This window comes from Vicia villosa, unplaced genomic scaffold, assembly GCF_029867415.1.
Source record: "Vicia villosa cultivar HV-30 ecotype Madison, WI unplaced genomic scaffold, Vvil1.0 ctg.001733F_1_1, whole genome shotgun sequence".
In the NCBI taxonomy this organism is placed as follows: Eukaryota; Viridiplantae; Streptophyta; class Magnoliopsida; order Fabales; family Fabaceae; genus Vicia; species Vicia villosa.
Window position 1 is genome coordinate 315,724 of NW_026705712.1, and position 12,804 is coordinate 328,527.

The 12,804-nt window shown below is 32.3% G+C and overlaps 2 protein-coding genes and 1 long non-coding RNA gene across 5 annotated transcripts; all 3 read right to left on the reverse strand.

Annotated features, from left to right (window-relative positions):
- Positions 1-916: 916 nt before the first annotated feature.
- LOC131636435 (uncharacterized) lies at positions 917-1,797 on the reverse strand. The gene has a single exon (XM_058907044.1). It carries the CDS (start codon positions 1,507-1,509, stop codon positions 1,015-1,017), a length of 495 nt encoding a protein of 164 aa, XP_058763027.1. The 5' UTR covers positions 1,510-1,797; the 3' UTR covers positions 917-1,014.
- An 892-nt stretch (positions 1,798-2,689) lies between these two features.
- Positions 2,690-6,431, reverse strand: LOC131636436 (uncharacterized). Of its 3 annotated transcripts, XM_058907047.1 has the most exons (6): positions 6,362-6,431; positions 6,196-6,239; positions 4,052-4,237; positions 3,864-3,903; positions 3,069-3,144; positions 2,690-2,988 (listed from the first exon to the last, which is right to left on the reverse strand). In XM_058907047.1, exons 2-6 carry the CDS (start codon positions 6,196-6,198, stop codon positions 2,985-2,987), a joined length of 309 nt encoding a protein of 102 aa, XP_058763030.1. In that variant the 5' UTR covers positions 6,199-6,239; positions 6,362-6,431; the 3' UTR covers positions 2,690-2,984. The 3 variants fall into 3 exon arrangements, with proteins under 3 accessions (XP_058763030.1, XP_058763029.1, XP_058763028.1); XM_058907046.1 differs by lacking the exon at positions 6,362-6,431 and having other exon boundaries at positions 6,196-6,355; XM_058907045.1 differs by lacking the exon at positions 6,362-6,431 and having other exon boundaries at positions 3,062-3,144; positions 6,196-6,355.
- Positions 6,432-9,420: 2,989 nt separating this feature from the next.
- LOC131636441 (uncharacterized) lies at positions 9,421-10,125 on the reverse strand. Its single transcript, XR_009294089.1, has 2 exons — positions 9,999-10,125; positions 9,421-9,921 (listed from the first exon to the last, which is right to left on the reverse strand). It is a non-coding gene; the product is annotated as an uncharacterized LOC131636441 (long non-coding RNA).
- Positions 10,126-12,804: the final 2,679 nt, after the last annotated feature.

The window sequence follows — 12,804 nt, forward strand, 5'->3', positions numbered from 1 at the left end:
TTTTTGGACAAATTTTTTACTATATAAAGGAGAGTTTTACTCACTTCTAAACACATGATTTTTTTTTAATAATCAAATATCTTATTTAAATCCTTATCCTTATTTTATTTTATTCACTAGAAATTGCCTTAATGCTCAGAGAGTGAAAAAGTTTTATCTGAGAGTTGTATTTTTCTGTTGTCTTGAATTTGTTTTTCAAGAACTTATTTCTCTTGTGATCTTGTAATAGATTTGAAGGTTGCAAGCTATACCTGTAAAAAGTTGGGTATAAGATTTTTGTGATAAACCTGTGTAAAATCTCAATTTATTGTTTAAGGTTGTTGAGTTAAACTCGTGTTAAATGTCAAGTTGTTGTTAGTGGAAATCGATCTCAAGAAAAACTCTTTGAGATTGAACTAAAATAATTTATGGTGTGTATTTTTATTTCCCTTTTTTTTATATATTTATGTTATTTAATCTTTTGGACTTAATCTCTACTACATCTCTTTTCTTAAAATCAATCAAGTAATATCAATTTTTTTCTTTAAAGTTTTAAAAATATTTTTTTTATCAAAATTCATCCCCATCTTATATTTGAAGTCACTAAGTCAATAATTTTAATTTGATCTTTTCCAAATTATATGCTTTGTATCCATCATTTTGTTATTGTTAAGTAAAATAAAAATTGTTAAGTAGAATTTGAAACAATCCTTGCGGATACAAACTTAGAAACATAATTACTTGATGATACAATTGTTACAGTTGCTAAAAGTACATCAAATTTTGAGAAAACATTATATAATTTTTAAGAAGATAACATAAATATAGTAGTAATACATCATAACTTATAATAGTTGATAAATTACATTATATAGTTTTTTAAGAAAAAACATAAATATAGTAATACATCATAATTTATAGTTGATAAATTTCAACTATAAAAAGATTTCACTATGCTCATCTATAGTTTCATAATAACCAAATAGTCAAATAACATACATATAAATCCAAAAACAAACACAAAATGTAATGAAATTAATTTTCTATAATCTCCCCCTCCTTATCCTTCAATTGCAACTTCTTATACCTTTCCTTCTCCTCAACACTCATAAAAGAAGTAACATGAAAAGACTTACCAATCCCCAAAGGAGTCTTGAAATACATCTTCTTCCCATCAAAACCATCAACACTCATTTCACTTATAGGCACCCAAACAAACATTTGCTTACTCTTGATTCCACTCATTTTCTTCATCTTGAATTTCTCCACATAGGCAGTTACTTCAATTCCATAGCTCACAAGAGTCTTTGTCCCTTCAAAGTAATGCTCACTTGGTGCCTTTTGTTTCATCCAAACAAAGCCGGTTTCTCTAACTCTTCCACATTCAATAAGATCCTTTAAGGGAAGAACACCCTTTGGAAATCCAAGCTCTTCCAAGAGTTGGATGGAGTGGTTGAAGCAGTTTTCGGAACCGTGGACTATCTCGGCCCCGAAACGCTCGTTTACCACCATTTTGCTGTTGCTAGCCATTGCAAAAAAAAAAATTATGTATCAAGAGAAATAAAAACTATAGGGATATAAATAAGCATGATATAATATGTTTAAATATAGGTTTTAGAAATGAAGGAAGGTTTTGAATAGGAAGGAAAATTGTTGCTGGTTAAATGGAAGTTGAGCTGAATTGGCATGTTTGTTTGTGGTTGTTCAACCAATTTTTACTAACATTTTGTGGTGGTTAGTTGGTGAGCTATATAGTATGTTTTCCTTACATACATGTATGCATGTATCTTATGATCTAAGTAGTTAGAACTGGTATTTAAGTTAAATGAATTTATTTATATTTATATATTAAGATAAATAAATTGTTAATATTTATAAATCAATAATTTTAAATTTAAAAAAAAAAATAGTTACAAATAATTGTACTTATTAGTATATATGAAATATATAAAAGGAAATAGAGCTTTTAATGTGGCTTTTACTTTCTAATTTTACTCTATATAAATTGTTTTCTTTACTAAAAATATTAAAGTTCGTCTTTAGATTGAATTCATACTAGATGCACACATAAAAAGATACTAAGTTTTGCAAAAGCATTAGAGTTTCAATTTTAAATCTCTGCCTAGACTGTGTCATACTATTTTCCTAAAATAAAAAATAGTGAAAAATCAACAAAATCTAAAATTTATAAAAATATTATCATAAATTCAATTTTAGAAATTAAAATTAAAATTAAAATAGAGAAACCAAAAACAATTTTTTTTAACTTAATATTCTTGACCATTAGCCAATGTGTATGACCAACAATTTAAAAAAAAAAAAACAAAAAGAAACTCACAACACCTCACATTGCATCCCATGACACACATTTGAGAGAAGATTAATTTGCTAGATGTTTTACACAAATAAACTTATTTATAACATTGATTGTGTCTGGAAATAATTTGTGACCATCCAGAATATTCACAAAGAAACTTATTTAGAATATTCACAATATTAAAACAAAGAAAATTATTCAGAATATTCACAATGTTAAAACACCGTATTCATAATTAAGATTTTTTTGTGTGAAGGTTCTGGGTTATGTATGCATTTTATTTGGGTCAATCTTTATAATAATGAAAATATAAATTTAGAACTTCTTACTACCAATTTAGATGAAGCGCATTGAGATAAACATGCAAACAATAATGTAGAAAGCTCAATAAAATAACCAGAGTAAAAAAACCATGTATTGAATTTTTTAAGAAAACTCAAACTTTAACTCCCTCTATACTATGTAAATGGCTTGTGTCTTCTAGATGAACTGAGCCTATTATAAGTCCTATTGCATCACATAGGTTTAACCACAAATTTGATTCACCATTATAGAACCCTTGCAGTAAGAGAGTGCCATATTTACCTAAGGCAAAGTTTCGGTGTAATGTAAACAAGTTCATCATTTATCTCTACAAATTATCAATCATTTGAAAATGTCGTTTCTAGTCATTATGGAATTCACCAAGTCACCTGAAAAATTAACAGGATTAGCACTTGTCAAGAAACGAGTTGTGACAGAGTCTTTGGTCGAGTATGGATTTAGCAATTACCAACTGGCACCCTCTGCATTTGACTGATAGAAATCATTTGGTCGAACAATGTTGACCTCCTCAAACTCATTATCATCTGGAAGAAAAAGGACCGTTATGTCGCAATCCACAATATTAAACAAATATACAATTGTTGCATAAGGATAGGATGTACATCATCCTTGAAGAAAATGGAGTACAACCTAAAGGCTAAAAATGGTTAAGAAAAAAAGATAAACATGCTCAGATGATATGAAAATGAACAAGGAAGCACTTTTTTGTTCAGGTGAACAGTGGTAGGGACTTCTAGTTTAAATGATAAACAGCGACAACAACCAGTCTTATTCCACTAAGTGGGGTCGGCAGTTTAAATGATAAACCGGGTCAAATAATTAGCTGCTTTGCAATTTACAAATAAGTAGGAAAAAAAACTGAAAGATTAAGTTACTAATGACCCCCAATGTGAATACACACATATTTTCCAAAAGAAAGTTAGAGTTTGTTTTATATCCCTAAAATATTTTCAGAAATTTCTAAGGCACCTCAAGATTACTTGAAGCTGTGCAAAAAATTCGAGGAATATAGTTTTAAATCTTTCTGAAACAGTCCCAAATGATTGCAATACAGGAATGAAAATTTGTCCAACATGAAACCAGGATGACCTGAATAGTCTATCTCTACTGTCAAATTTGCAGGATTTTTCAAAGAGCATTGGGAATAGGAAATCTTCACACAATCAATGTAGGAAGAAGAGAAACCGGATAGGCGGAAAGGAAAAGGATTATGGTGGTATTAAGTTAATGATATACATTTTACCTTTCCTCAAGGTCAATGCAACAACAGCATCAGTTTCAATCTGAAAGGTTAAAAAAAGAGAAATTGTTAGCATCTAGGTCATAGTCATGCGAGAAGCAAGCAGAATTATTTAAGGCTAGTTAGAATGCTAGCACTATAAAAAGAATATACACATAGTACAAGACATGAAGAATTATATAGCAGTGTACCTTTTGATCAGCCAGAGTCTTAGAATCCTCTAATATTTCCCCTGTATCAGGAAGACTTAATCGTTGATCATTAGCTGGTTGATCGATGAGTTCTTGTAACTTCTGCTTTATGTCAAGAACTTTATCAGATGGCTTGCACCGGATGAAATACGTTGTCTTGCCACGCTTAACGCGAATGTACATATCCTGTCAGGAAATGATAGTTAAGATTAAAGACCATCCCAAATTTCACAGAATGCAGAACAGATACATAAAACTAAATTAGAGCTGCAAGGAAGGATTTCAATTAAAACAGGGCTACAAACCCCAACTGTATTATAGGTAAAATTAGCATTTACATAGTATAAAACATTGACCACAGCCTCTTAAAAAAATAGAAGATTGACCATAGTTCAAAGAGTATGTTATATCGTTAAACATGTTAATCACAGCAGCAGATGCCTCTAGAAATTGATAAATTTAAAAGAGAACAGGCAGTTACATTTTTTGGATACAAAGTAAGCCTCTAAAAATTAATAAATTTAATGTGTCTGTATTTGTTGAACTTACAGGATCTTGTGCTTAGATAAAAGGGAATGGAAAGAATTAAGACTTTGAATTATCAATATTTTCATATGATTAATGATTATCATTTGATAACACAAAAAAGACTAAACACAAAAAAGACTTTGAAGTTTTGGGCTTAGGAAGGTCGATCGGTGAAAGGGCATTCAATGAAGGCGGTTTCACCAAAGAACTCACTGGAAATGTTTCTGGTGGTGGCAAATAACAACAAAGGAGAGATTCTAAACACCACAATAGTGGCAAACAATGTCAAATGTATTTTCACATTAGGTAAGGCAGGTAGCATGGATCAAATCAAACAATGCTATAATGCCCTAAAATAAATGACGACTAATAACAACACATTTAAATCTAAAACCTTTTTTATAGTTAAACTCATAAATTTCCTTGGTTTCTAATGAGATTCGCAAAAACAAAAGGCAAAAGGAAGCAACACTTGAACAGGTAAAGACCAATATGTTAGAATGGGTGCGAGGGGAAGGAAAAGAAAGATATGAGAAACGATAGTTTGTCAAGTCATATACTTCAAAAGAGAAAGAATAAGTCAGAGCAGCAGTATTGTTTTCCTTTTCTATAGATGGGATTCCTTCGTTACTTAAAGGGAAACATATACCTTAGTTTAAGAGATGATTAGTTGTGGAATATGCAATCAACACATACAAATAATTAGATATTGACGGTAGGAACAATAATAGCAGAGGTTTCAGAGTTTCCTCATCATTTGGATTCCTTGAACTCAGTGTTGCCAATCACAAATCACATAAAATAGCGATTTGTCAAAATATCCCCTCACTATAGCACCTCTATTTGACAGCACTTGTACTAAACCAGAACACAAACAAACTATGAAACCAGTGTTGCCAATCCCAAATCGCATAAAACAGCGATTTTTCAAAATATCCCCTCACTATAGCACCTCTATTTGACAACACTTGTACTAAACCAGAACACAAACAAACTATGAAACCAGTGTTGCCAATCCCAAATCGCATAAAATAGCGATTTGTCAAAATATCCCCTCACTATAGCACCTCTATTTGACAACACTTGTACTAAACCGTATATAGTAGAACAATAGCAGTTTATTCAAACTCCACTATGTTTTAGTGCCACTATTTGACAACAGTGTATGAAACATCTCCCTAAATCACCTAAAGCCGCCATTTGATAACTTATGGATCTTCTCTATCTGATTTATCAACACTGACACTTGTTATTACGATTAATTTATTCATTTTTTAAAATTAGTACCGGTGTCAACGTATCAATATCGGTCTCGTGTTTCCGGTGTCCATGCTTCATAAACTAAAACAGAGTAACTAAATTATAAGTTTCAATTTCAAACAACAATTCATTACCAAATCTCACCATCATTCTCCATCAAAAACCCTAGTATTCACTAACACAATGCAAGCTTAAACCTATCAACATCCACACACTCCATAATCATAATCACAGTTTTCAATTACAATTTCCTTAATCCCGATCCATTCAATTCAATCTAAACAAACACAAATCGATTAACAAAAACAGATAACAGCGAATTCAAGAAACATCACAGAAAAGAGCGAAACGCATACCATTTGCTGTGGTTCAGGAGAAACGAAATTGAAAGTTCTGCAATCTACAATTGATGAATTGGTTTAGAGATTTTGAGAGGGAGAGGAATAGAAATCAGTGAAAATGAAATTTGAATTCGAAAATAAGGTTGCGAGAGAGAGATAGGAATAGGATTGTTGTTCTTACCCGGGAAGGGGTGAAAATTTTCGTGTCTGATTTGGATCGCTTGATAGTTGATTTTGTCTCTTTATATTCCTTCTTCTAATTTTCAATTTTATATTATTTTGTAAAATTTGTTTTAATTTAATTGGATTTCAATTAAATTTATGTGTTAAATATATTTTTCGTTTTTATAAAATATAAATAGATTATAATTTAATTTTAATTTTTATAAAAAAAATTAATAAAGAATTTTTTAAAATTTTTCGTCCATAATATTGATTATGTCGTCCTATTTTTTTTAACAGAAATTGACATGGCGTGTAACGTCACTTAAGGTCTAGATCATATTTCATTATAAAAAATACGTTAGATTGCGGGGGTTATAAACCTCTTTTAAATAACTGAAACCATGATAAATAATTATTGTTTCTTTTTAAAGCTGATCCTACTATAATCATTGTATCTATATCCATAAGTAATTTGGAAGTTGGAAATGAACTTGGTACTCATCAACTTCGGTGCATGTGTAAATGTAATATCAAGGTCAGTGGTAAAGAAAATTGATGATTTTCAAATAGAGCCAACTGTGACAATATTGTAAATGGCAGCTAATGCATGTAGGAAGCCAATGGGAACAATCAAAGATGTCGTAATTATAATTGACAAGTTCTTATTTTCTTTAGGTTTTATGGTGCTAAATGTCAAGAAAAGCCCAAAGAAACCTCTCATTTTAGGAATATCATTTATGAAAATCGCTAGAATGCTAGTGGATATTGACATGGGACAAGTGAAGCTAAGAATCAAAAACCATGAGATATATTTTAAGATAATTGACATTAGGTAACACTAGCAACCATCAAGCTAATAACGTTAAATAAGCACGCACTTGTTGGAAGACAACCCAACCCTTTTTACAGTCTTTTTAGTTAGTATTTTAAATTTTCTCAAAAAATCATAATTAGAGAAGCAAGATGTACCAAAGAATGTAGAGCATCTTGCTAAGCATACATTGGCACTTGCAATGCTCGTTTAGCGCACTCAATGCAAAATCACTAAGTCACCTTTCGCTTATCAAAATTTTGCTCAACTAGCGAAGAACCATATTTCATAAATTTTAAAAATTACATTATCTCGCTCATCTACGTGGAAGTCCCTTAGCAAGAGACTCGTTTTAGAACATTGGGAAACAGAGTCAGACTTTAATTCACCCACTTCAAACACTTTCTCACATTCTCCTCACAACACTTACACATGAAAAATCCTAAAGAAAACTAATAGAAATGCTTCAAAGAAGAAAAACACCAAATTCAGTCTTTTTTATTCAATTCAGAATTGCTCAGGTATATCATTTTACCCTTTGCTTTATACTTCAATTCTAGATTACTTTAGATAATATCCCTTTAAGTTTGACTATAAGTTGAAATGATTAAATGCCATGAAAAACATAGTCAAGAACATGCTAGACCTAGAATTTCATCATCTTTGTTGAAACAACACACATGTTGAAAAAAAAGGAAGGTTGCAACTCTATGTATGTGATCATTTTTGCCTAACATATTTTCAATTCATGTATGTTGTTGATCAAATGTTGTCTACGGCTCCAAGAAAATCAAATTCCGAAAGAAAAGGACTAGCCTCTGATATAAGATCATCTGGTACACCCTATCATAACCACAGGTTTATGAGCCCCCTTCATGAAAAATTTTACATTGAATTTGAAAGCCGCAACATGTTACAAGAATGAACAGTGGAGTTAGAGGACCTATGTGGTTATTCGTATATTGTACTAGAGATCAATGCTAGAGGTTTGGGCATTCTAGCACATCCTCCAAAGAAAATTAACCTATACATCATCAAGAAATTCTATGCAAATGCCAAGCACATGAAAAATACACCTCTGAAAAGATTATCTTGAGTTCGATGTCAAATGGTTTCTTTTGACAAAGAAACCATCCATGCTTATATTAAAGATAATTATGTGGCCAATCCAAGAAAATTAGATATGTTTTTTTATCCAATTGGCTAAAAGTAACTAGACTTATGATCGCATCAGCTGATATATGCGAATTTAGAAAAATGTATGGGGTGAGATGAGATGCAAGACCTATCAGTTTCAAGAGATTTGATTTAACCAGCCTGGCCCATATATGGATGACATTCCTTCTTCATAACATTACTCCTAATAGCTATACTTCCTCTGTCACTTTATACATGGGATAACTCATACGGTACATCATGAAAGGAAAGTGAATAGACATATCCAGAGTAATATTTAACAAGATGTGGGAAATCATTGGTTCTCCATAAAACATGCCCTAAGATTTACATACTTAATCATAGGATTATGCAAACAATTGAATGTGGACATTCCCAACCATAATCATTTTTTATTGATGTCAAAACTAGATAGTATCTTTGCCTCTTTCTATTGCTCTGGGTGAAGAAGAAGAAGAGCACCACAACCACCACCAGAATCTCCTATTGCACAAGCTGAGCAATAATTGGTATGACAAATTTGATAACATGGATCAAAATTTGAGAGCTTGCTTCACTTATAGTTAGAATGTCACTAATACATATTACCAGGGCATGCTTTCTATTAATGAATCCATGAACACATTGCAATTGAGGATGCATGATCCACAAGCTCCACATTATCTAGAGCCTACTCATGAGGATGCAATTGAGGATGTATAACCCAATAAAAATCTTGCATAAAACTGAATCAATCCAAAGCGTATTAATTTGGTTTGGTTTAGTTCTATTTTAATTCTAAAAGCCAACCGAACCAAACTAAAACGCACTATTTTTTACAATTCTGATGACTTTTAGCGTCAAAATTACACAAACCGCAACGAAAACACCTATTCCATTTGACTCTCCTGAATCATTTTCACTCATTTTCAATTATTTTCCCCTATCCATTTACTTTTGATAATAATGTCAATGAAAAGAATAATAAAATATTCATCTTATTATCGATTAAATACATAGTCGTCGTCTCAAGTCAAGTTTTTAGAGATTTATGTCGGTTAGCATAACTTACCCATGATAAAATAAATAGAAGTTCTATGTAACTATGATTTAACAGTGGAAAAAATTTATTATTAATTTCTATTTAACTACAATTTAACATAAATTTTAGGTCCGGTAAATAGTTTGTCTTATACATAAAAAATACCAAATAAATATAGAGAAAAAATTTAAATTTCTTATTTCTTGTTTTCATGAAAGTTCCTCATATACCCCATTTTTCTACCTACACCACACCACCTTTTCTATCTCCATAAAACTTAAATCTCCATAACCTATCTTACCTTTTATTTCATCATTTTCCATCTTTATTCTTCTTCACCTTCATTTTTTCATCATTTTCCATCTTTATCCTTCTTCACCTTCATTTTGTTCACCTCCACTTTGTACACCTCCTTCGTTTTCATTAGCTTCTAAGTTCGGTACACTTGAGCCTTGTCCACCAGTTTTGCCTTTCTTTCCACCTTTTTTATTTCTTTTCCAATTTTTCCATGGATCATATACATATACATGTATCCCAATTTTCGATTTTAATTCTGTTGTTGTATCAACTGCAAAACAACAAAAAAATTGTTAATTGTAATAAAAGAAAAATGAAACTGCATGCTTAGTTTAAATATATGTATACTTTGTTTCTCATCTTTAGATGATTCAATTGATACAACAGAGATAATAATGAGTGCACAGACAAAGAAGACAAAGAAAAAAAATTTGGTTTTCATCCTTGATCAATTAGGAATATATTGTAGTGAGATATGAATACATTAAGCAATTATTTATAGTGATAATTAATTACTATATTAAAATATGAATAAAAAGAGAATAATACGGTATCTCACTTATTAAGCCATTGAAAGGTTAATTTGAACATATTTATCAAATGGGGTAGGATGGTTTTTTACACAATGACAATTAATAAGAGATTAAAATGTTTGATTATTTGTTTAACCTTTGAAGTCTTATAAGTTTGCATTTTGAGTTACCGTTAAATCCTATTTTTCTTAAACTCTTACCATTTAAAATAAACTATACTAAAGAAAAACTCTAGACTATACTAGGATCATATTAATTACATTTTTATATTGGTTTAGTCTTTTGTCAACATTATACAATATGTTGTTAAGTTTATTTTTCAAACTAATGTTTAAATACACAACTGATTAGCTAAGACAAGTGTTTATAAAAAACGCTTTTTGCATATAAGTTATTTTAATTACTAATTTGAAGAACTTATAAAAATATTGTTTTGGACTACCTCGACGATTAGTGGTGGCCCAATCCATATCTGCTCTAAGGACGGTTCAATAATCTTGGCTTAAAATGTTTGATTATTTGTTTAACCTTTGAACTCTTATAAGTTTGCATTTTGAGTTACCGTTAAATCCTATTTTTCTTAAACTCTTACCATCTAAAATAAACTATACTAAAGAAAAACTCTAGACTATACTAAGATCATATTAGTTACATTTTTATATTGGTTTAGTCTTTTGTCAACATTATACAATACTTTGTTAACTTTATTTTTCAAACTAATGTTTAAATACACAACTGATTAGCTAAGACAAGTGTTTATAAAAAACGATTTTTGCATATAAGTTATTTTAATTACTAATTTGAAGAACTTATAAAAATATTGTTTTGGACTACCTCGACGATTAGTGGTGGCCCAATCCATATCTGCTTTAAGGACGGTTCAATAATCTTGGCTTAAAATGTTTGATTATTTGTTTAACCTTTGAACTCTTTTAAGTTTGTATTTTGAGTTACCCTTAAATCCTATTTTTCTTAAACTCTTACCATCTAAAATAAAATATACTAAAGAAAAACTCTAGACTATACTAGGATCATATTAGTTACATTTTTATATTGGTTTAGTCTTTTGTCAGCATTATACAATACTTTGTTAACTTTATTTTTCAAACTAATGTTTAAATACACAACTGATTAGCTAAGATAAGTGTTTGTAAAAAATGCTTTTTGCATATAAGTTATTTAATTACTAATTTGAAGAACTTATATAAATATTGTTCTGGACTACCTCGACGATTAGTGGTGGCCCAATCCATATCTGCCATAAGGACGGTTCAATAATATTGGCTTAATCACCTAAGGACAGTAAGAGCGCCATCTCTTCTGCCAGGTTGTCGAAGACACACCTCTATATGGTCTGAGGACAGCACATCTTCGCTAAGACGACCACTTTTCTCCTGCACCTACAGTAAGACGACAACTTTGCTCCTCAGACGAGGACAAACGGCCCCTGCTCGTTGGACATCTCTGTCGACCAGAGCTACCTTTCTGCTTTACCAACGGCTAGTTTCGTGCAACCTCCCAAAATTCCTAAAATCCTAGTAGTCATGTGTTTAGGTATAGATCCACGATCCAGCCCAAAATATGGACCAATGGCCAAACGCTGAGAGACAATATAAAAATCCTTTCATTTGAGAGGTTCAGGTAACATAATTTCAAACCCTTGAATCACTAAAATGTATATGTGCTCCTACTTACTTGCTTGTATGAGTGCCTTGCAGGTACACCCTTTTTCCTCCTTATCACCAACACCGTGCACACGTCTCTGGCCCACCTTCCGGTTTTGATCACCCTTCAGATCAGTGGAGCCGTATATGGGAAACCTTGTTATCCCCCGTTATTTTCTCCCATTCACACAAAGACCAAAGCAATCTTCTAAAATTACACTGTTGCCAGTCTTGACACCGATCACGATGTTCATAATACTGTTATCTCTCCCAAGCGTAAATCCAGTCTTGGCTTCGCCAACCCCTTCCTGGAGGATGCAGTCCCTCGAAAAAGGGATGGCGCCACCGTATCTCCATCCTCCGAAGATGTCCACGATCTTAGCGACCAGAACGCCGAGCCCAGCAGGTCTAAGAAAACCCAAGGAAGCGCGCAGGATTCCACTCAGATTCACTTACCGGCTAGCGCCGACCCCGTCCTCGTAATTCTGGTAATGGCCATAAACAAGACATATTCTCTGATCATGCAGCAAAACGAAAGGATCGGGGCATTGGAAGAAATGTGTCAGCAAAGATCTCCCCCGTGGAGACGCTCTCTGAGCCCATATCCCCGTCTCAAAGAACAGAATTCTGAGATCCCAATGATCAAGTGGCGTGATCGTAACTTTCTTCGCCAGAATCAAATGTCCCTGGCTCTCAAGAAAAGTAGAGAGAATCCATGGGTAGAGACCCGGCGAACGCTTCATAAAGATTAGTCAAGAAGCCCCTCTTCTCGATGAGACCGCAGAAGTCGGGGATCTCCTGCTTGTTCCTCCGACTCCAGCTCCAGCAACGACGATGAGCCGCGAGACCCATTATCCGTAGACATTCTGGCCACCCAACTACCCAGGGCCTGGAGAAGCCTACTCCCCTTGGCACATACGACGGCACAACCGACCCTAATAAACACAATGAAAACAT

Bases quoted from the DNA above. Each gene is read 5' to 3' on its own strand.
- LOC131636435 (XM_058907044.1), bottom strand. From the start codon at position 1,509: ATGGCTAGCAACAGCAAAATGGTGGTAAACGAGCGTTTCGGGGCCGAG.
- LOC131636436 (XM_058907047.1), bottom strand. The intron at 3,904-4,051 runs GTACACTGCTAT...TTAACCTTTCAG, and splicing joins AGACTCTGGCTGATCAAAAG to ATTGAAACTGATGCTGTTGT. The intron at 3,145-3,863 runs GTAAAATGTATA...TTTTTCTTCCAG, and splicing joins TGCATTGACCTTGAGGAAAG to ATGATAATGAGTTTGAGGAG.